The sequence below is a fragment of the Lepus europaeus genome, chromosome 1 (assembly GCF_033115175.1).
Source record: "Lepus europaeus isolate LE1 chromosome 1, mLepTim1.pri, whole genome shotgun sequence".
NCBI lineage: Eukaryota > Metazoa > Chordata > Mammalia > Lagomorpha > Leporidae > Lepus > Lepus europaeus.
Window position 1 is genome coordinate 45492284 of NC_084827.1, and position 22601 is coordinate 45514884.

General features: G+C 36.6%; 1 protein-coding gene across 3 annotated transcripts in view; it reads left to right on the forward strand.

Moving 5' to 3' along the window:
• Positions 1–22601, forward strand: part of KMT2E (lysine methyltransferase 2E (inactive)) — an 83983-nt gene that overhangs the window by 51068 nt on the left and 10314 nt on the right. For all 3 annotated transcript variants that reach the window (XM_062214405.1, XM_062214326.1, XM_062214493.1), the window contains 9 exons: positions 625–663; positions 2964–3194; positions 3301–3431; positions 5459–5576; positions 6816–6925; positions 9187–9451; positions 10231–10329; positions 19843–20007; positions 20324–20632. In XM_062214405.1, coding sequence (XP_062070389.1) covers positions 625–663; positions 2964–3194; positions 3301–3431; positions 5459–5576; positions 6816–6925; positions 9187–9451; positions 10231–10329; positions 19843–20007; positions 20324–20632 — 1467 coding nt within the window. The remainder of the gene's footprint in view (positions 1–624; positions 664–2963; positions 3195–3300; positions 3432–5458; positions 5577–6815; positions 6926–9186; positions 9452–10230; positions 10330–19842; positions 20008–20323; positions 20633–22601) is intronic.

Consider the following 22601-nt stretch of genomic DNA (forward strand, 5'->3'; position numbering starts at 1 on the left):
AGCTTTCTATTTGTTGAGTTTCTTACAATATAGAATTTTTTTTCACTGAAATTTTATGTGGTAAGTTATCCCTAGGATCTGATGGCAGAAAACTATAAGCAAATTTTTCATTAAATCTGTCAGTGATATCTGTACATATGACAGTGTTCCCATGAAATAATGGAACTGAAAAATTCCATTACTTTAAGTACTTACTACTTAAGCAAGCCCCAATAAACACTCAAATATTACTAAGTGATTACTTAGAGAATTAAATAACAACATTGTTATTCCTACATAAAATATCTCATCGCTTCAACAAAACTATTATAATGCTTCTAGTGTCTTCCCCAATTTCCTCATAAATATTTTTCCATGATCACTATATTGAGCACCTAGAAGTTTTGGAGATTTCTGTCTTAGAACATCATAGTGTATGCATTTTTTAACATTCTAAATAGTCTCCATTTTTAATAAGTATTTATACAAAATATTTTTTTACCTGTGGGTTTGTTGGTTATTAACAGATTTTTGTTTTTTTTGTATTTTAACACTTAAGTAAAAAACTTCAGTGAACCTGGTTATTAAGTATTAATTATATCTAGTTTTTAAAAAACCAATCCAGAATTTCATATTTATTTTTAGGCCTTTCGTGAAGGCTCTAGGAAGTCATCAAGAGTTAAGGTAAATACGTTAAATATGATGTTATTATCAACTGTTAATTATTCAGGAGTTAACAGTGTGCTTGCTTTTTCTTATCTTTATGCTATCTTCATTGTGTACAGTCTTACTGCTTTTTCTTTACTGGAAGTGGGTCCTTAGAGAAGTCTAACTGGATGAATATACTACTTTTGTAGTCCTTTGACCCTGTTACCATAATACATTGATCAAAAGGGAAGGTATACGAGGGAACTTCAGAAAGTTCGTGGAAAAATAGAATTAAAAGATGTTTATTTTGGTGCAAAGAATTTTGAAACCTATGCATGTGAGTCTTTTGAAGTTTCGTGGAAAGATGCTCGTGAAAAACCTGTGTGGGTCTGGCCTTGTGGCTTAGTTGTGGTGTAATGGATAAAGCTGCCACCTGTGATGGTACATCCCATATGGGCGATAGTTTTGAGACCCTGCTGCTTCACTGCTGATCCGGCTCCCTGCTACTGTGCCTGGGAAAGCAGTAGAAGTGCTTTGGCCCCTGAACCCACGTGAGAGACCTAGAAGCTCCAGGCTCCTGGCCTTGGCACCAGCCCCCATAAGTTAATCTTTAAAAAAAAAAAAAAAAAAAGTATCAGCACACTGAATATCCGAAGCTTCATAATTTTTTTTAAACAAGTGTTCTTTCTATGTTAAAGTTGGTGATTTTGTACTTAAGTTAACCTGGATTTATGAAATTTGGTCTGACATGAGAATAGAGGCCTGAGAAAGATTTTCAGTTAAGCTGCTAGACCTATTGATTTTCTAGCAGTCCTCCCTTCTTCCCACTATATCTTAATATCCTAATACCAGGCTTAATGAGGAAGGAATGTGTTTTTCATTAACTGAAACTTTCCGTTAGTATATAAACAAGTAATTAGGGATATAAATTTTTAAAATTCTCATATGTCTTCGAGATATCTCTGTAAAATTATTGCAACTGGATGAGAATTTGGCACTTGGGAGTGCCTGGGTTTGAGTCCCAGCTCCACTTGTGATTCCAGCTTCTTGCTAGTCTATACCCTGGGAAGCAGCAGATGACTCAAGTACTTGGGTCCCTGCCACCCACATGAGTGACCCAGAATGAGTTCTTAGCTCCTGGCTTCAGCCTGGCTCAGCCCTGACCATTGCAGGCATTTACAGAGTGAACCAGCTGATGGAGGTTCTTTCTATTTCTGTCTTTCAAATAATTTAATAATAAATAAAATCATAGTAACTCTATATTAATTTTACAAGGTTTAAAAGATGCATGTTAAGAGCTGTGTTAAAGGTATGTCAGGTCAGTAGAGAAGTCTCTTAAGGGCCAAAAAAAAAAAAAAAATTTAAAAACAGAATAGATTCCTTTAATAAAGCTTTGATATGAAGTAGTGTCTCACATTTGTATAAAAATCAGTTCATTATCAGGTGGTCATTATAATATAGAATATGTCTGTACATAAAATTTCAGTTGGTAAAATAAGGCTGCCCCATCAAAGAGTTGTTTTTATTATAGTTTATTCTTCATTATAGAAAAGTGATTCTTTTTATATAAAAGATTGGCCACTCCTATGGTAACTGTTACGGTAAATTTTAGTAACACGTGACTATGTACATGTACATTCCTTACAGAATATATAAGGATCTTTGTGAAATCTGTATGTAATAATAAAATTTCAGTTACATCTGGTTACACATACTACCAAAAAAGTTTTCTTATCAAGTTATTTAACATTATAGGAAGAAATTATGAATGATGTTTACAACTAAATTTATCATGTGGACAACTGATTATAGATCTTGGAATTATACTAAATTTAGGTATCTAAATGTAGCTCTATTATACAACATTAAAATTATATCAAAAAATAAATTATACTTAATTGCATATTGGATTTAAACTGAGCACATAACTTGCTTGGTTCTTGGTTATAGATTGGAGTAGATATATTGGTAGCCTTTAAAATCAGAAATTTCACTTGCTGTTTTTTGAACCATTAGCTGACACTGATTCAAACTTTTGAGCATTTGCAAATTTTATTGATATCCTCCACATGGCAACAGTAGTGACAGTGAAGATTTAGTTTCTGCTATTCTAACTTAATTTGGCCTCTTTCAATTCTCCTACTCATATCTGCAGTATTAAAAACATACCAGACCACTAATTTATGGTCTTGTTTCCAACAGGATCAATTTAGAAAGTCAAACATTTTATCTAGTTTATGTTAGGTCCTTATATATACATTGCCATTAATGTGTTTTTGTGTGTGTATGTAAGTACTTAAGTCCAGATATTAATACTTAATTTGCTGTGGTTTTAGGGTTCAGCTCCAGAGATTGATCCTTCATCTGATGGTTCAAATTTTGGATGGGAAACAAAAATCAAAGCATGGATGGATCGCTATGAAGAGGCAAATAATAACCAGTATAGTGAGGGTGTTCAGAGGGAGGCACAAAGAATAGCGCTGAGATTGGGCAGTGGAAATGACAAAAAAGACATGAATAAATCAGATTTGAATACTAACAATTTACTCTTTAAACCTCCTGTAGAGGTAAATACCACCATTTGTCAAAAAATTATAAAATAAAATCTTTTTCATACTGTTTAGATTGAAAGCAACCAACTTTAATTAATCTCAACATTTACTCTAATTTTAGAGCCATATACAGAAGAATAAGAAAATTCTGAAATCTGCAAAAGATTTGCCTCCTGATGCACTTATCATTGAATACAGAGGAAAGTTTATGCTGAGAGAACAGTTTGAAGCAAATGGATATTTCTTTAAAAGGTATATTCATTTCTTTGGTCATGTTCATTTTCTGTAGTTAAATATTAAATTTTTGGCTTTTCTGCTTGGATGCTGTGATTTTACCAGGGAACTTCAAAAAGTTTATGGAAAATATGTATAAACAAAAAACTATGTATAGATTTTAATTTTTTTTGTTTTGCACCAAAATGAACTTTTAATACTGTTTTTAATAAACTTTTTGAAGTACCCCTCTATGTATTTTATTTTCCTATATGATCATTTCAGTATTTAACACTGTAGTGTGCTTAAACAGTGATTAATGATAACCTTCAAACTATGATAAACTATATCAATAAAATGTACAGATAAATTCCTCAGTCTCTCTCTTGCTGAAAATCCTAAAACAATCCGTTTCAAAGATAAACCAACAGTCTTATAGATTGGATATATATATATAAGGTATCAGTCAGGAATTCTAATTACTTGAGATTATAAGGAACCACCCTTTTCATCTAGGACCTGAGTTAATTACTCAGAACAGAACAGAATTGAAAAGACCACAGGTACAACCCCTTCCTCTTTATTAGATGCTCTTAGAATTGGTCTTCTATTATTGCCTTCGTTTTCAACTCCAACTTTGTTGGTGTTGGAATGGTTTTGAAATCTGCATCTGTGGTCTGCAGTTTCTTGGGGAACTGATCCAAATGAACCTCTGATAGCCATTACCTCCCTAGAAGTATGTTTCTATCTCAGGGGATCAGTCTGTATACCCAGTATACATCCTACAATTAAAAGCATTTCTTATTTATAACTTGATTTTTTTTTTACTTACAATATGAAAGATATGCAAGAATCCTTTCTTCATACCTAGCAGAATTGATCTTAACTCATTAAGTCCTAAGTTTGTAATTCTGAGGCTATTTCAACAACATATTTATTATTTCGAAGTTACCACAAGTGATATATTTACTGCTCACATTGTTTTTATGTGGTCATAATTGGGGTAAGCAAGGGATACATTACTTCTAAATTATCAGGAAGTTGGGACTGGTGCTGTGGCACAGCGGGTTAAAGCCCAAGCCTGCAGCGCTGGCATCCCATATGGGTGCCCGTTTGCATCTCAGCTGCTCCACTTCTGATCCAGCTCTCTGCTATGGCCTGGAAAAGCAGTGGGAGATGACTCAAGTCCTCGGGCCCCTACACCCCATGAGAGACCGGGAAGAAGCTCCTGGCTTCATATCAGCTCAACTCTGGCCATTGCAGATATTTGGGGAGTGAACTAGCGGATGGAAGACCTCTCTCTCTCTCTCTCTCTCTGGCTCTACCTCTCCCTGTAACTCTTGTCTTTCAAATGAATAAAATGTTTCTTTTAGAAAAATTTTTAAAAAATGTATCAGGAAGTATGGACTTCAAAGGCATAGAATTATGAATCCTCTATATAGGCAGTAGTCACTGCCCTTTTATCTTTGTAAATTTGAATTTCCACCTTCTATTAATTGCTTTTGACTTAGGTAAAATTAGAGCAGATAAAAATCTTACTAGTGTACACTAGCATAAGTTAAGAGTGAATTCTTGAGTAAGACTGTTCATGCTCAACTCTTGGCCTCACTACTTAGAAGGTTTTTTTTTCTTTTCCTTTTTTTTTTTTTTTAATTTGACAGAGTTATAGACAGTGAGAGAGAGAGACAGAGAGAAAGGTCTTCCTTCCATTGGTTTACCACCAAATGGCCACTACAGATGGCGTTGCGCCGTTCTGAAGCCAGGAGCCAGGTGTTTCCTCCTGGTCTCCCATACGGGTTCAGGGCCCAAGCACTGGGCCATCCTCCACTGCCCTTCCGGGCCACAGCAGAGAGCTGGACTGGAAGAGGAGCAACTGGGACTAGAACCGGGCACCCATATGGGATGCCGGTGCCACAGGCAGAAGATTAACCAAGTGAGCCACGGCACCACCCCCAGAAGTTTCTTAAAACACTCTGTTCTTAAGTTGCTTCATCAGTTTCCCTCTGAAGAATAACGTGATTATTATACTAAATTGTTAATAGTTTTAATTTTTTTTTTCTTTGTAGACCATACCCTTTTGTTTTATTCTACTCTAAATTTCATGGGCTAGAAATGTGTGTTGATGCAAGAACTTTTGGGAATGAGGCTCGATTCATCAGACGTTCTTGTATACCCAATGCAGAGGTAAGCTTATTGAAATCTTGGGAAGGGGCATAGAATGTGTAAGGAATATATTAAGTGGAAAACTCTGGTAGCTTAAAATGCTTATAAACTATAAATAGATTTTATGCTACCCGATATCCTTAGGTGATACAGGCTTTGAGGTGTTAAAAAATTACTTTGCATGTTGAAGAAATTGTGTTGTTCCTTGTAACAGGGAATGTAAGACTTCTGTTTATCCTAGAAGCTATACTTATGGGTCAAATATATGCTGTGCTTTGACCAAGATGGCAAAGCTAAAGTAGATTTTATATGATCCACCATAAAATGTATAAAATTACATTGTAGTTGCATATAAAATAATGTTGGTTTTGTTTTCTACATCTCAAAACATTAAAAAAAATTTAAAGGTTTATTTATTGATTGAAAGGCAGAGTTACAGAGAGGGAGGGAGAGACAGAGAGAGATCTTCCATCTATCCATTGGTTCCCTACCCAAATGGCTGCAACAGGTGGGACTGGGCCAGGCTGAAGCCAGTAAGCTAGAACTCCATCCGTGTCTTCCATGTGAGCAGCAGGGACCCATGAATGTGGGCCATTTTCTGCTGCTTTCCTGGGTGCGTTAGCAGGGAGCTGGATCAGAAGTGAAGCTGTTGAGACTCAAAAGATTGCTAATATGGTATGCTGGCATTGGAGGTGGCAGCTTAACTGGCTTTGCCACAATGCTGGCACCCAAACATTCTAGATTTTATGTTGTAGCTAATAGTGTAGATGTTTGAGCCACACTTAATAGATTCATTGTTCTCTTTGACTTACTTGCTTTGTAGTATTATCTGTGCTTCAGTTCCATTTGTAAAAAGATGATAGGACTAAAGGCTATCATGTAAGGTATCAAGAATTTCTATCATAGAAAAGTACAGTGTTAAGTATACCATTATGGCATCTCATCAAACCCAAGATGCCATCACTTGTAAGAGACAAAAAGTCTACATCTTAGAATTGCTTAAATACTCTTCTGAGGGGGGCAGGCAACAGGGAATGCTAGCTATATGATGGGCTGTAGAGGTGGATTGGCAGCAGGTACCAACATGCCTTTGAAAAACCTTCCTGCTTGATAACCAGTGATCTATGGTTAAAAGTATTATAATTAGTGGCATATATTCCAAGTCATGTTTTTGAAATACTTTGAATAGTTTTCAGAATTATAGAATAAGATGCTTCTCAAGATAGAATAATTGTATATTTTCATAAATGATTTTAACAGGTGAGGCATGAAATTGAAGATGGAACCATACATCTTTACATTTATTCTATACAAAGTATTCCAAAGGGAACTGAAATTACTATTGCCTTTGATTTTGACTATGGGAATTGGTAAGTTCAAGTCTATAAATGTATCATCTGTTATTTTAAAAGAGTTCCTTAATGTCCTTATTATAATTAAGGTATTTTCATTACTTTTATAGATTTTAATTTTTATTTATTATGAAGTAGTTAAAAATAATAGAAAGCAAGCATTTTGATATCAGCTTCCATTATATCATTGTTGCTTAATTCTTTTGTAAGCTTTCCTCAATTACTATTGTAATGTAAATATTCACAATAATTATAATTAGTAATTCTAATTCAGTCAGATGGCAGAGACCTTGTTTGGGAATTTTTTTTTTTTTCCAGTATAAATAGAAAGTGTTTGTTGGGGATCCTGCAAAGACCTCAAAAATTTTGTTCTGAAACAATAGGGAAAAAACTATTAATTCTGAGTATAGAAACTTATACTTAAGTTTTTAAAAAATTTAACATAGGGGTGGGCTTTGTTAGGCTACTGTTTGGGATGCCTGCATCTCATGTCACATGGCCTAGTTCGAGTCCCAGCCAGCTGTCTGATGCAGAACCAGCTTCTTGTTGATGCACCTGGGAGGAAGGAGATAAAGGATGAAGAGTCCCTGCCACCCATATGGAAGGCCGAGGGAGGCTCTGGCCTGGCCAAGTCCTGGCCTCTGTCTCTATCACTCTGCCTTTTAAGTAAATGACAGTGCATTAAAAAAAAATGGCTTTTTATAAACCATCTAGTTTCAAATTCTAATGTGGTTTCTTACTAGCTATTATAATCTCGGACAGAGTTCTTCATCTCTGTACAGTTACCTCGGATATAATATAGGAATAATAATAATACTCACTTAATAGGAATGTTTTAAAGGTTCAGTTAACATGCCAAGTGTTTAAAAGTATTCCTGGGGGCAAGCATTTAGCCTAGCAGTTAAGATGCTGCTTAGGGCACCGCATCCCACATTGTTCTGCTCTGGATTTCAGGTTCTGCTAATGCACACTGTTGGAACAGCAGATGATGGCTCTAAGTAATGGGGTCACTGTCACCTGCTTGGGAGACCCAGATTGAGTTCCTGGCTCCTTGCTTGGGCCACCCTCTTGGGAGATACAGCCTGAATTCCCAACTCTTTGCTTGGCCTGACCCAGCCTTATTGTTATGGGGTTTGGGCAGTGAACCTCTGGATGGGAGCTCCATCTGTCTCTCCTCTCTGTGCCTTTCAAATTAAAAACAAAAAGCAGTTCCTGGCATGAAGTTAAGTGCTTAATAAAGATAAACTGCTGGTATCATATTTATTTGCAGCTCTGTCATTCTAAACATCTAGAATTATACAGACCCAATACTTTATCCCTGTCACTTATTAATTGTGTGACCTTGGATAGGATAATGAACCTCAATGTTTTTTTTTTTTTTTAAGATTTTTATTGATTTATTTGACAGAGTTACAGACAGTGAGAGAGAGACAGAGAGAAAGGTCTTCCTTCTATTGGTTCACTCCCCAAATGGCCGCAACGGCCGGAACTGTGCCGATCTGAAGCTAGGAGCCTCCTCCGGGTGTCCCGTGTGGGTGAAGGGGCACAAGCACTTGGGTCATCCTCCACTGCCATCCCAGGCCACAACAGAGAGCTGGACTGGAAGAAGAGCAACCAGGACCAGAACCAGCACCCATATGGGATGCCAGCGCCGCAGGCGGAGGATTAGCCTAATGTGCCACGGCATCGGCCCCCCTCAATGAGTTCTGAATCATCTGTACAATAGGAATAATAATCATTACTGTGTAATGAGATAGTTTACTTATTTTTCAAGCTTCCATCTAAAAGGAAACCAACTTTTTCAAGGTAGCTTTTTAAAGACCCTCGTTATTTAAATCCTTCCTTAAAGTGGAAGATAAACTAAGTTAATGTCCAGTATTTGCTATATATGGCATTTTTTATAAAGGCTAAATTTCAGGACAGTAATTTATAGAACATTATGGGGCCAAAAAAGTAATTGCAGTTTTGGCCTTCATGTTATTTTGTGTAATTCACAGTAAAGTATCATTTCACTTAAAAAGACTCAAAAAATTTTAATTAATTTTTCTATAAGATATTACTAGTTATTGTAAGGCCAAATCTATGGTCAGAAATCAACATCTAATTATTTTATTTTTCTTATGAGAAAATAAAACTTCTTTTGAGCTAGTTAACAGAAATGTAAGGATTGTGTATAGCCAGTAATTGTATATAATTTTGTTGTGCTGCAACTTAAAATGGATTAGAACTCTTCCAGTTCTGTTACATATAAGTAAATGTTTAACTGATTATTGTTCTAGTAAGTACAAGGTGGACTGTGCATGCCTCAAAGAAAATCCAGAATGCCCTGTTTTAAAACGTAGTTCTGAATCCATGGAAAACATCAATAGTGGTTATGAGACCAGAAGGAAAAAAGGAAAAAAAGAAAAAGATATTTCAAAAGAAAAGGATACACAAAATCAGAATATTACTTTGGACTGTGAAGGAACAACTAACAAAATAAAAAGCCCAGAAACAAAACAGAGAAAGCTTTCTCCATTGAGACTGTCGGTATCAAATAATCAGGTACTAAACTTGTACTGATTCTTCATGAAATTGAACTAACAAAGGAAAATAATGTCATATTTTAACCTTTTTTTTTTTAAAGTGCATTCTGTTCAATGAAGTACTTAAAGGTATAAAATATGCTAGTTTATACAGTGTTAAATTATTAGGAACTAGCCAACAGAATCTGCAGAATCAACATTTGCAGAATTGAAAACAAAATTGTCCTAAGACTGGATAAGTTTAAAAACATCTTCCAATGTTCTTAAAGTCATAAAGTTTTTCTTCCCTTAAAAATATGGACACAAGGTTACCATATCAATTCTCTGAGGGTGCCATAATCAACAAATAGTCCTAAAAATTCACTAGTACCACATAATACTGGAAATAAAGTTTGACCTATACTTCTGCCACAACAATGTTTTGTTATAAGCTCTCTGAAAAACTGGGCAGTGCCATTAAAATCTAAAAATTAAGGCTTTGCTCATCTCCATGGCCATATCTATTGGGAATCATTTCCCATAAGCTTTAAATTGAACAGACATGTTTATTGGGCATTTGTATTTGTAGGTTTTGTGTAATAGTGTATTTCTGTTTGGGGAAGAAGATAAGCATAAGGCCACAATCTTTACTGATTAGGACTTTATTGACTAGAACTTTAAAACAAAATTATTTGGTTATATGGGTTTGAGAAAAATGTCTTGAATTAGGAGACCAGTTTTAAGTGGGTTTGTAATTTTCATATATTGAATTTGTTGTAAGACATGTAGTTTGTATAAACAAGTCATTGTGTCTTTCAGGAACCAGATTTTATTGATGATATAGAAGAAAAAACTCCTATTAGCAATGAAGTAGAAATGGAATCAGAGGAACAGATTGCAGAAAGGAAAAGGAAGATGGTAAGTTGGGACACCAGTAGCTGCTTTATGCTGTTACTTAGGCTTAGTGACAGCTGTTCTTCTCATAGAAAATTGATGCTGACTTTATGTGGGCTTTTACACTGTTCTTTGAAGGTAACAACTTTGGGGCACATGTTGTGCCACTGAATATTTTTATCTGGCTTTGTCTTTATCATTTAAATAAACTCCCACTAATCTTTTGTATTTTTACTGTGCGTTCATTAGGTATTTAGGATTGTATGGCATTTTAGCAATATTTCAACATTTTTGAAGTGTAGAACTGTTAATAAATTTTAATGCCATAAGTACTGTTCAAAATGTCTTTCATTAGTTAAATATAACTTCGATAAAATGATTAGATATGGAACAAAAACAAAATGTCTAAATCTTATAACTACAAATAAGTGCCCCCAAAACACCATTGTTTGGTAGTTACTATTTATATATTCCCATACTGCTATCATAAAGGTAGGTTTTTTAAGATTCTGTTTATTTTTATTTGAGAGGTAGAGTTACAGATAGAGAGGGGGAGAGAGAAAAAGGTCTTGCATCTTCTGGTTCACTCTGGCAACGGCCGGAGCTGGGAAGATACTTCCAGGTCTCCCACACGGGTACAGGGGCCCAAACACTTGGGCCATCTTTTGCTGCTTTCACAGGTCGTAGCAGAGAGCTAGATTGGAAGAGGAGCAGGTGGGACATGAACCAGTGCCCATATGGGATGCTGGTGCTACAGGTGGATGCTTAGCCTACTACACCACAGTGCTGGCCCCAAAGTAAGGTTTTTCACTAAGTTTAGGATCTGTATTGCTTTTACTATTTACTTGCTAATATTTTGTCAGTATAAAAACTAGAACAAGATATTTTCTTGCAAACTGATGGTAATTAGCATTAATATGTTCAGGCCAGTTAATGAACTATCATAGTATACCTCGAGTGCCCTAAAACTTGAAAATGACTTCAACTACCCAATGGCCTTAGTATAAGTTTTCCCTATTCTTTTCACTTACTATGTTCCCTTTATCCTGTTTTAGGGGTTTTCATGTTGCATCTCATGGAATCCCCTATGTCACATAAGTAGAGATGAGAGGTTTGTAAATTTTGTTATTGTAGATCACTTAATGTGAGTTTGCTCATCACTTTGATGATCATTCTTCCAGTATTGATGGTTAGTGCTCAGAATTATAAAAGTAATGCAAAACTGTATTATAGTCTCAAGACTTCAGAAAGACTACTCTTTTGAGAGTATGTAGTAATAGAGACAGGACATAAGAAAAATAGAGGAGAAAATTTGGAGGAAGTTGGTTATAAAGAAGGAATTCCTACACCTAAAGGAATTATCTTCAACCTTTTTGAAAAATTCATTTTTGCCTAAATTACCCATGCTTTCCCCAATTACTTATAGCTGTTTCTTGGACTATCCGTTCCAAAGCTGCCACAATCTTATATTTCTGTTAATCCTGCAGGAACTCTGACACCAGCAATTTATAGTACTATGGAGCATGTATCTAACAGAAACTTCTTTTACAGCTAGCTTCAAAGGATATGTATAGCAACCACTTGAAAAAAAATGTTAAATTTTTAAAAACACACAGGATGCTTGTAGTGTGGTCATACAATAATTTTATGCAGTCTGTATCTTAACAGTTTATATAACTATGGGACTACTTTTAAAATATCCACCCTTTTATGAAGTTAGTATGAAACCTAGAAAAATTCTCATTTTCAGATATCAGAGGAAACTTAGATGCCCTCTTGTTGATGTTAAAGTGTGTGTGTGTGCATGCATGCGTACGTGCGCATACATAAGGGGGCTTCAGTTAAAAGATTCTGCAGCAGGCTGGCGCCGTGGCTCACTAGGCTAATCCTCCACCTGCGGTGCCGGCACTCCAGGTTCTAGTCCCGGTTGGGGTGCTGGACTCTGTCCTGGTTGCTCCTCTCCCAGTCCAGCTCTCTGCTGTGGCCTGGGAGTGTAGTGGAGGATGGCCCAAGTGCTTGGGCTCTGCACCCACATGGGAGACCAGGAGGAAGCACCTGGCTCCTGGCTTCGGATCGGCACAGCGCGCCAGCCACAATGTGCCGGCTGTAGCGGCCACTTGGGGGGTGAACCAACAGAAGAGGAAGGCCTTTCTCTCTGTCTCTCTCTCTCACTGTCTAACTCTGCCTGTCCAAAAAAAAAAAAAAAAAAACAAAAAAAAAAAAACAAAAAAACACACACACACACAAAAAACCCACAACTATAAAAAAAAAAGATTCTGCAGCAAAGTTTCCATGAACACTTTGCAGCTCCCTCATATCTCTGCCTACTGGAATCCATTTTGGTCCTGATTTTGCTTATTATTATACTAATATACAATAACTCAAGGTTTTTATATCCTTTTTAGTGTCGTCATTACAATACCTGCCACTAAGGTAGCTGTGAAGCTGGGTATTTTTCATGCAAACAAAGTGGAAAACCTGGAAAGTGTAAATGCTCATTACTTGGCATTTTGAAAGGATATGAAATAAAAATTTAAAAATCTCTCTTTGGCTCCCTTGATCCATATCTGTCGAAGAAGTCATTGCCATCTTTCCAACTGGTATATTTGCTTTGATGTTTGAATTAGAGTTTTTGGATGTAGCCAAATAAGCAGAATGCAGCAACACATCCCATGATTCCTAAGAAATCAGTATGTTTTCCCCCTCAAAGCATTAGTATTTGGTTTTTGAACCATCTAAACACAAATGAGCCTTTTTTTTTTAATCTTCACCATTTAAATTGATTGGATTCACTCAAGTAGTTTGAAAGATAAGGTTAAATAAAGTGGCAAAAATGGACAGGTAAAACTAGACAAAATGAAGACAGTAACCATATTACTCCAAGAAAATAATGTCAAAGTGATTTAAATTTTGTACTGTGACAAGACAGACTTACAAAACTATTGAGTATATAACAGCAGATACTAACCACCATGTGTATTTAACCAGACTGATACCAGCCCCACACTCCCCCTCCAATAAATTTCATGTAATCTTCAGCTTATCTTCTTAAAAGTAGATAGCTTGAACAGGAAGTGGTTGATTTAATAGTTTTTGCCCATGTAAATTAGTTTCATACACTACCTAATTTAACATCTTACTGATTTTCAAAAAATTGCACGAGTGGATTTATGTGTTTCTAAGTTATTGGCTTCATTTTTTAAAATGTAAATAACAGATAAAACAATCTCTCTGCCTTTGGAACATTTACAAAACTATTACAATTCAACAAGAAGTAATAAAGGAAATAGAATTACTGAAGATAACTTGATACCTGGGAGAGGCATTCAAAGACCATTTTAATAACTCTTGTGGCTAATTTGTGTGGAATTAAATTTATTTCTCTAGGAGAAACAGTTATAACTGTGGTAAGATCTATTTGCCTGGGATTCTAGGCTCCTTTTTGGGAGAAGAGTGGACTGTAGGGAGATGGCAGGTAGAGAACACAGATGTTTAGCAATGAAGATTTCATAAGATAGCACTGAGAACACTGTTGTGACCAGGAGGGAAAGGATGTACTTGTGCATATACTTGCACACACACATACACACACCACTACTCTGCTCTTTTAGGTTTTTGTTTTATTAACACATTTTTCCATATATTTTATATTTCCTTAAGTAGTACTTGCTTACAGAAGCAAACCTGTGGCTAACACATATTGTACTGAGTAGATAATGTACATCTGGTTAGAAGTAATTCTTTAGCAAGAGATACTTCTTTGGCAGTGACCTAGAACTGGTTTGGAAGGATCCTGTAATTGACAAATCAAGCTGTGGCACTGGAGGTACAGTAGAGTGTTTATCTTCACTTTATTCCAAACCAGAGCACTACTGCGTGACTCCTCTTGGTACATGTTTGTTAAGGTAGGGTTAGGAGGCTGTGGTCTTGTCAGCTGAAATCCTGTGACAAGTACTTCGATAATGGGAAGCATACCTTCAGTTTAACAAGTGATCATTTATTTTAAATGTACCTTAAAAGGTGATTATTGTAAAAACAACCAATTGAAATAGATACTTGCTCCTCTCTCCATTTATAATGGTGTGAAACGAACCTCCTTTATGTAGTATCTTTTAATATATTTCCAAAATAACTTTCCATATCACCTTCTTAATATACCTGTCAGCATTGTCTGGGTAACATGTGATACTGTTAAGTGAGATTGCCTTAACTATAGTCTTTGGAAAGTGTTTCAAATTCGTCTTCACATTTTAAAGGACAGAAATTTGAGAAATGATGAAAAGATGGTCACTTAGGTATGAGACTCCTGGACTTAGCAAACTACAATACCCTAGACTTAACTCTCTATCACTAGAACATAAACTCCACAAGAACCTGCGTAGTTTTATACATTTTTACTCCCTGCTTCTTAGGGGGGAAATGTCTGCTTTTATAAAAATTGATGCACAGTAAGAGCTGACTAAACGTTCATGGTAGCAGTCTGAGGGAAGACCTGCATAGGCCTGTGAGTATGAACTGCATGAGGCTTCCTTAAAGCCTTGGAGGCCATCGCAGGATTAAGCAGGATTTCCCAATTTTTTCAGCCTTAGTATCCCACAGTAATTTGAGCTGTTCTGTGAAACAGCCTGGGGCCAGCTGAGTTCAGTAAACACGACACAGCTTTGGAGATTCCCAGTGTACATGACATATGCTGAGAAAGTGTACGTACTGACTAAACTTGTATATCCCAGCCACTTTTTTGTGCATAACACTGACAACCCAGATTTTTACTCTTTGAAACACTTAAAACACTACTATTGGCCGGTGCCGTGGCTTAACAGGCTAATCCTCTGCCTTGCGGCACCGGCACACCGGGTTCTAGTCCCGGTTGGGGCACCGGATTCTATCCCGGTTGCCCCTCTTCCAGGCCAGCTCTCTGCTATGGCCCGGGAAGGCAGTGGAGGATGGCCCAAGTGCTTGGGCCCTGCACCCGCATGGGAGACCAGGAGGAAGCACCTGGCTCCTGGCTTTGGATCAGCACGATGCGCCGGCCACAGCGGCCATTGGAGGGTGAACCAACAGCAAAAAGGAAGACCTTTCTGTCTCTCTCACTATCCACTCTGCCTGTCAAAAAATAAAAAATAAAAATAAAAAACACTACTATTGAAAAACCTTATGTTGTTTGTAATGTCTCTAGGAAGTGATTTGATTTAGAAAATCACTTTAGAAAAAGCAGTGCTTTAATAACGTGTGTAATAGCAATCATTGTGGTAATTTTGTTGCCAGAAAAGTCATCTGATGGTTGGAACATGATAGATATCATCCAACTCACTCTTTTTTTCCATTTAGTATGATTAGGCTGATGCTAGTAACTATTTTTGTAAGGTTCTGTTTCCTCTCATAGAGATTAGGGGTTATACTTCTGAAGATGAGTTATTGATGACATTGTGGGACTAAATAGTAAATGGGGTCCCACTTATTTTTATAGGTACTGTGTTCAAACAAAATGAAGTTAAGCTTTAGCTGTTTTATAATAAAGACCCTTATTTTAAAAATACTTCCAGTTACATGGGTTCGAATAAGTGATACAGTGTATGCACAATTCTTAGTCATTTAACAACAGTATGAGTGCTTGCTACATTCTAAAAACCATCAGAGGTGATGCAGTGGACAAACAAGGAATGGTCATACTGCTCTGGAGAAGATTTCAAAAAGAGGAGGGGGAACAGGGAATAATGAATATCAAAATAGGAAATAGCACTTTGGGGGTAAATTCAGTCATGAGATCATAAACAGATCTCAACAAGCCACACATACTTTTTACTGGTGACAAATAATCAGACCCATCTGTAAGACTGGGAAAGTAACTGCCATTTGCGAGGATAAAGGAAGTTTAAGTAAAGGATTTTTTAGTTTCTCCATATCAAGAGTATAAGATAGTGTAGTAAACTTGCAGGTGGGCTCTGGCGTTCCTTTTCCTTTCAAGGCGAGTGTTTTGATTTTGTTCAGAAAAGCCACTTCCTGGGGGTGGGTGTTGTGTGCAGAAGGTGCCTGGGATCCGGTAGATGATGGCTCAGCTACGTGAGTCCTCACCATCCACGTAGGGTACTCAGCTAGAGTTCCTGCCTCCTGACTTTGGCCTGACCCAGCCTCAGCTGTTGTGGGTATTTGGGGAGTGAACCAGCAGATTTAGGTGCCATTTCTCTGCCTTTAAAGTAAGTACAAATGAATACACTTTTTTTTTTTTCTTTTTAAATCTTAAAAGCCACTTCCCAGCTGGTAACAAGGTCAAATTGATTCAAAAGTCTCCAGATGGCTGCCTGTTTTATCCTGTTTTATAGCCTACTACTGGAAATTTCCCTCTAAAGCTACTAAAGCACTCACTCACATTCACAGGCTTGTTTTTATTGTTTCAAATTACCAGATACATAATAAGTGAGATGAACTTAGTGTTTTAACAGTTCTACTATTGTGTAACAGTTCATTTATTCTTTATTATGTAACCCTTGATCCATGTGAACCATAGGCTTTCCCACTCTGTTGAAGAGGAAAACAGACAAGGTATCTGTAGTCTTTTCCAAGTATAAAACTATGTAATTTCAAGCTAAATTTTTGTTTCAATGTGTTTATACTATGATATACAGATTCAAAATTTTCAAAAAGAGCCACTTATACCTCAATTGTTAAGGATATTAAGCACTCTTTCTTCTTATAGAAATTATAATACTCTGTTTACTGTTATAAAACCATACTAAGCTTTGTCATAAAAACAATGTACAGATAATCAGGGAACTCACATTCTTTAGCACTCAACACTACCATTAACAGTGTCAAAAGCTATGTAGTATTCCTTACTACAGGATAACTCTGTCCTGGTATCCAGCACTTGTCCAGCTAACAGCATAAAAGGTGGCTTGAAGCTCTGGGTAGAACTGTGACCTGGAATGAGTCACAATTATAGAATATACTGGTCAGAGTGGCAACCTTATGTGATGTGTATAAGCTGAACTACATCAAGCACAGGTGCAGGGAGCTATGGGCAGTCTGCTGGGGTTAATTAGCCCCTAATTTCTCTAATTCCCTATATAACAGCTTGGGTCTATAAAGTGGCCGGCAGAATTTCAGTCACAAAAATAAACATTATACAGTTATATGCTAAAGAATGTGTTTGATGGAAGGCGAATATGAAAGCAGAATGACTGATTAAATTAAAATAAGAGCAGATCTATTTGTATCCAGGTAGAAAATCAATGTTTGTATTTCCAAACATTTGTGTGTTTAAAAGACAAAGCTGGGTTAAAGCTATGAGGAAATCTCGCGAGTGCTTTCAGCTTCAGTTTTCCACAGTTAACTGCTGTAGTTATTCAGGGACAGTTACACAGTATGCCGCTTTTGCTATTGAGTAAGAGGTTGTTAACTGGAAAGAACAGTAAATTAGGAGCCAAGAAGCTAAAAACTTATTACTCTGCCTTTGAGTTACTTAATATACATGGGCTCTGGTTTCTTCAGAAGTATGCTGATTTTTTAAGATTCCGATAAGCTCTAAAATATAAGCATCTCTATAAAGAATTTTGCTTTATCAGTTAGGTGTATTACTTACGTGGGAGTTTGATTTTTTTTAAATGTTAATTTATTTTCAGGGAGAGCAAGAGAACTTTATGGTGGTTCACTCCCCTTACCCTGAAATGCCAAATGGCCAAAGCAGAAGCTGGGAACCCAGTCTGGGCCTCCCACCCAATTGCTTGAGCTATCACTGCTGCCTGAATTAGCAGGGGCTGGGTATCAAACTCAGGCTTTCTGATGTGGGACACTTGGGGAATTTGGTTTTTAATTGAATGAGTATGGACCCTTATATCAGTTTTATCTCTGACCCTCAGGCTCCAAAACAAGGGATTATTAGACTATGTCAAACATAGTTGTTTCTGACCTAAATTCATCTTGATCTTAGAAAATTCAAGATAATCATAATACAGGGAAAAAAAGTCTGTATTGTCTTCCTTGGGTTTCTGATCATGGGAAATTATTTCACAAATAAAATGATTCTTTCAAAGAAAAGCTTATGTCTTCTTGAAAAATGTACTTACTCCAACATTTGAAAATTTTTGAAAATCCAACCAGATTCAGCAAGGAAGCATTTTTGTGAAAATGCTCTTTTTAAATACTCCAGGTTTCTAAATTGGGATTTTTAAGAAAAGCCCTGATAAACACACTGGGTTTTTAATAGAGCACTAAATGACAAAAAGGGTCAAAAATGGTAATTTATTAGACCTATGAAGCTGTCTAAGGAATTCAGCTTTAAAACAGCTAGTTCCAGTGAACAAGACAGACGATCTTTTGCCTGTTCTGTTTATTTTCATATCTGATTATCCATCCCAGGTCAGGAGAGTTACGAAGCAGACAGGTATCAATGAACAGGTAATCTTACCTTATCTGTATAACTAAGGGGATGGGGAAAACACATTTTGTGAGAGTCATATTTGCAACATTACAGACTGCTTTACAAGTTAGAAACACATTAGTATTTTAGCAATTTTGACATCCTGCTTTTTTCCCAACTGTAACAGAGAAGGAAAAAAAAAATACAGGAAAGCAAAGCGGTGGATTTGAGAGAGTAGGTGAACTGATGCTGAAATCTCTGCTGCTGCTTACCGGAACTAAAGCTCCAGTGTTGAGAAAACAGGCAGCCAGACCTTGAGCTGCTGCTCTTTCTTTCTCCCCCCACACTGATGACAATAAAGGATGAGAGACAAATGGATGTGAGTCTCAGGTCCTGGCTCTTTCAATATGGAGAACAGGATAGTTGAAGCATGTGTCACCTTGCTCTGCTTGAGAGCTAGAGCAGGGCCAGGCCTGCTGGTCAGTGCTCTGGGTCTTAATGTTCTCTGTCCATCCAGAAAATGGATGCTCAGAGGAACTCTTGCCCTTCCCTTAAGACAGGTAAAGGAATGCTTTATAAGAATTAAAATGAAGGGCAAGAGGCTAAAGCAGAAATAATGAACACTTTTGGAATGCCTACCATTTTCCAAGTATGGTTTGAAAATCTCATAGATGTTTTCTATTTGGGCTCAATTATAACCCAGTAAAGCATGAATAGTATTACCCACATTTTATAGTCTCAGGAAGGTTAGCAAACTTGCTTAGGACCAGAGACAAGTCATAATCTGAACCCAAGGCTTCACCCAACAACATCTAGCTATAATACAGCAGTAATATTTTGACTCTAAGTGCATATGAATTTTACCTTAGGAAAATGTGAATTCTTTTTTTAAAGGGTGGCTTCTCTGTTAAAAAAAAAAAAAAAAAAAAAACTGGTGAAACCAAGGTAGTCTTACTGACAATCATCCAAGTGTTCCTTCCATAGAATGCATTTGTAATAACAGGGCTTACTAAGATGAAGTCTGGGATTCTAAGAGATCTCAAAGGGATGTTTTCTTCTTTCATATTTACCAACAGTAGAAAGGTATCACAGCAATTATCTTAAATTTGCCATGAGCACTGGACTTTTGGATTTTACTTCAAAGCAATGGTAATATATTATTTAAACTTTAAATTTTGCAGACAAGAGAAGAAAGGAAAATGGAAGCAATTTTGCAAGCTTTTGCCAGACTTGAGAAGAGAGAGAAAAGAAGAGAGCAAGCTTTGGAAAGGATCAGCACAGCCAAAACAGAAGTTAAAACTGAATGTAAAGATGCACAGATTGTCAGTGATGCTGAAGTTACTCAGGTATTGTTATTCAACACTAGCTTTACTTTCATACTTCAAATTATTTGACTATACATATAAGGAGTTTTTAATGTTGGACAATAGCCTTTTAATAGCAGTATTCAAATTTTCTAGACATTTACATAAGATGCAAAACTATACTTTGTTTTGAGTAGGAAAAGTTTATAATTCTATCAGTTTATCATAAATCAGAATTCATAAGGAAATGATGGAATGTTACCTTCTGAAATTGGTTAATGCTACTATATTTCATCTTATATAAACATATATCTATAAACTAGTAGTCAGAGTTCCTTTCTGCTGTATTTTAAATTAGGAACAAGCAAAAGAAGAAACTACTAACAAGCCAACCCCTGCCAAAGTGAATAGAACTAAACAGAGAAAAAGTTTTTCTCGGAGTAGGACTCACATTGGACAGCAACGTCGGAGACACAGAACTGTCAGCATGTGTTCGGATATCCAGCCATCTTCTCCGGATATAGAAGTTACTTCACAACAAAATGATATTGAACATACTGTACTTACAATAGAACCAGAAACCGAAACTGCATTAGCAGAAATAATTACTGAAACTGAAGTTCCAGCACTTAACAAATGTCCTACAAAGTACCCCAAAACAAAGAAGGTATGATTCTTAATGAAAGAACTGTTTTTCTAACAGTCTTATGACATAGTTACGTTGATGCTTGAAAAATTCTAACATCTCATGGTCAACTGAATAAGATGCCTAGGTTTTATGCTTGCAGTTTCAAACTAGGAATGAGAACTGCAGAAACTAGTCGTCTGTACTGCTGTGAAGAGCGTTAGATTCAGTTTGTCAAGACTTCCGCAACTCATGATTTGTTAATAATTTGCCTACTATGTGTACAAAATTTATAACTCCAGTTGGTTTTAGATTGTATATTGGTATGTATCTTTTAAAATAAATTTAATTGTTTAAGATTATAAGAAGTGAGTGTAAAGAAATTGTTAATTTTTATTGAATGTCCTAAGAATGTGAAAATTTATAAGGAAGAGTAGTTTTAGGTCAGATTATTAACACAAGTCTTTTAAAAACTGTCAGTATTTAATAAAAATTATGAAAAGCTATTCACTGAATTAAGCCAAAATGAACTTTGCAGCTCAGAAATAACGCAACCTAAAAAGCTGGCTTTTCTCCCACTCTTAACTAAAGTAGTAATCCATGGGCTTTGTAAGGGGGTAGATCATAAATGGATCCTTCTCATAAACTTCTATGACAAAGTACTTTGAAACTTCTTTTGTCTTTGTCCTTACCTAATTCAATACAATTTGTAGCATGCTGCTCAATTCTATACTTAGTAAAATTCTAGTATGAACTTTTTTGTTTTTTAAGATTTATTTATTTGAAAGGCAGAGCTACATAGAGACACAGAGAGATCTTCCATCCACTGACTGGTTCACTCCCCAAATGGCTACAAGGGCTGGAGCTGGGCTGGGCCAAAGCCAGGAGCTTTGTCCACCATCTCCCACATAGGTACAGGGGCCCAAGTACTTGGGCCATCTTCCACTGCTTTTCCAGGCACATGAGTAGGGAACTGGATCAGAAGTGGAGCAGCTTGGACTCGAACCAGCACCCATGTGGCATGCTGGCACTGCCGGTGATGGCTTTACATGCAACACCACAGCACCAGCCCCTAGTATAAACTTTTAATACTGGAGATTAATAATTTACTTACTATAGTCATGGTTTTAATTAGGGTGACAATATTATGAAGTTAAAAAAAAAAGTACCATCTTTTCTTTGTAAAGTAGAAAAAAAAATCCTTTTTAAAAGAGGTAAAACTGCTTTAATTACAAATGTGACAAAACCCTTTCCTTAATAAGACTGCTGGGCTGCTACACATTGATTTAAATACTTGGTCTGAGGGGGGGCTCACACATCCCTTTGGTGTGAAATGTAGGCTCCTCTATCCTATCTGATTACCTTAAAAGCCTCTGCCTGTAAGTTTTGCTTACGGTTTTTTTTTGTTTTTGTTTTTGTTTTTTTAATTTTCATTTTCTTCAAAAGGCAAAGAGATAGAGACAGATGGACATACAGACAGATCTTCCATTCACTGGTTCATTCCCCAGAAGCCTGCAACTGCCAGGGCTGGGCCTGGCCAAAGCCAGGAGCTTGGAACACAATCTGTTTCCTGTATGCATTAGCAGGAGACTAGATTGCAAATCAGAGCAGGGGTTTGAATCCAGGCACTTGTGATTGGATGTGGGTGTTCCAAACAGCATCTTAACCTCTGCACCAAATTACCCACCTCACTGTTACTTTATACAACATACTATCTAATGGAGTACCAAATTATCATCATTCACCCAAAAGGCCTCATTCAGTTTACTAACATAAAGCACTTCCACTGTGCCAGATACTGCTGAAAGAGATTTATCTATGTTATTTTACTCTTTAAATTGTCACCACACTATATGCTAAACCAGATATTATTAAAACTTTTTTCTTTTATACATAAAGACCGAGGTGTAGAAAAGTTGATGAAACTTGCAGTCACAGTGCAAGTGGCAAAGCCAGGCCCCATCCCTTGCACACTGCTCCTGGGGCACTATGGCTCCAGAGTCCAGAGTCA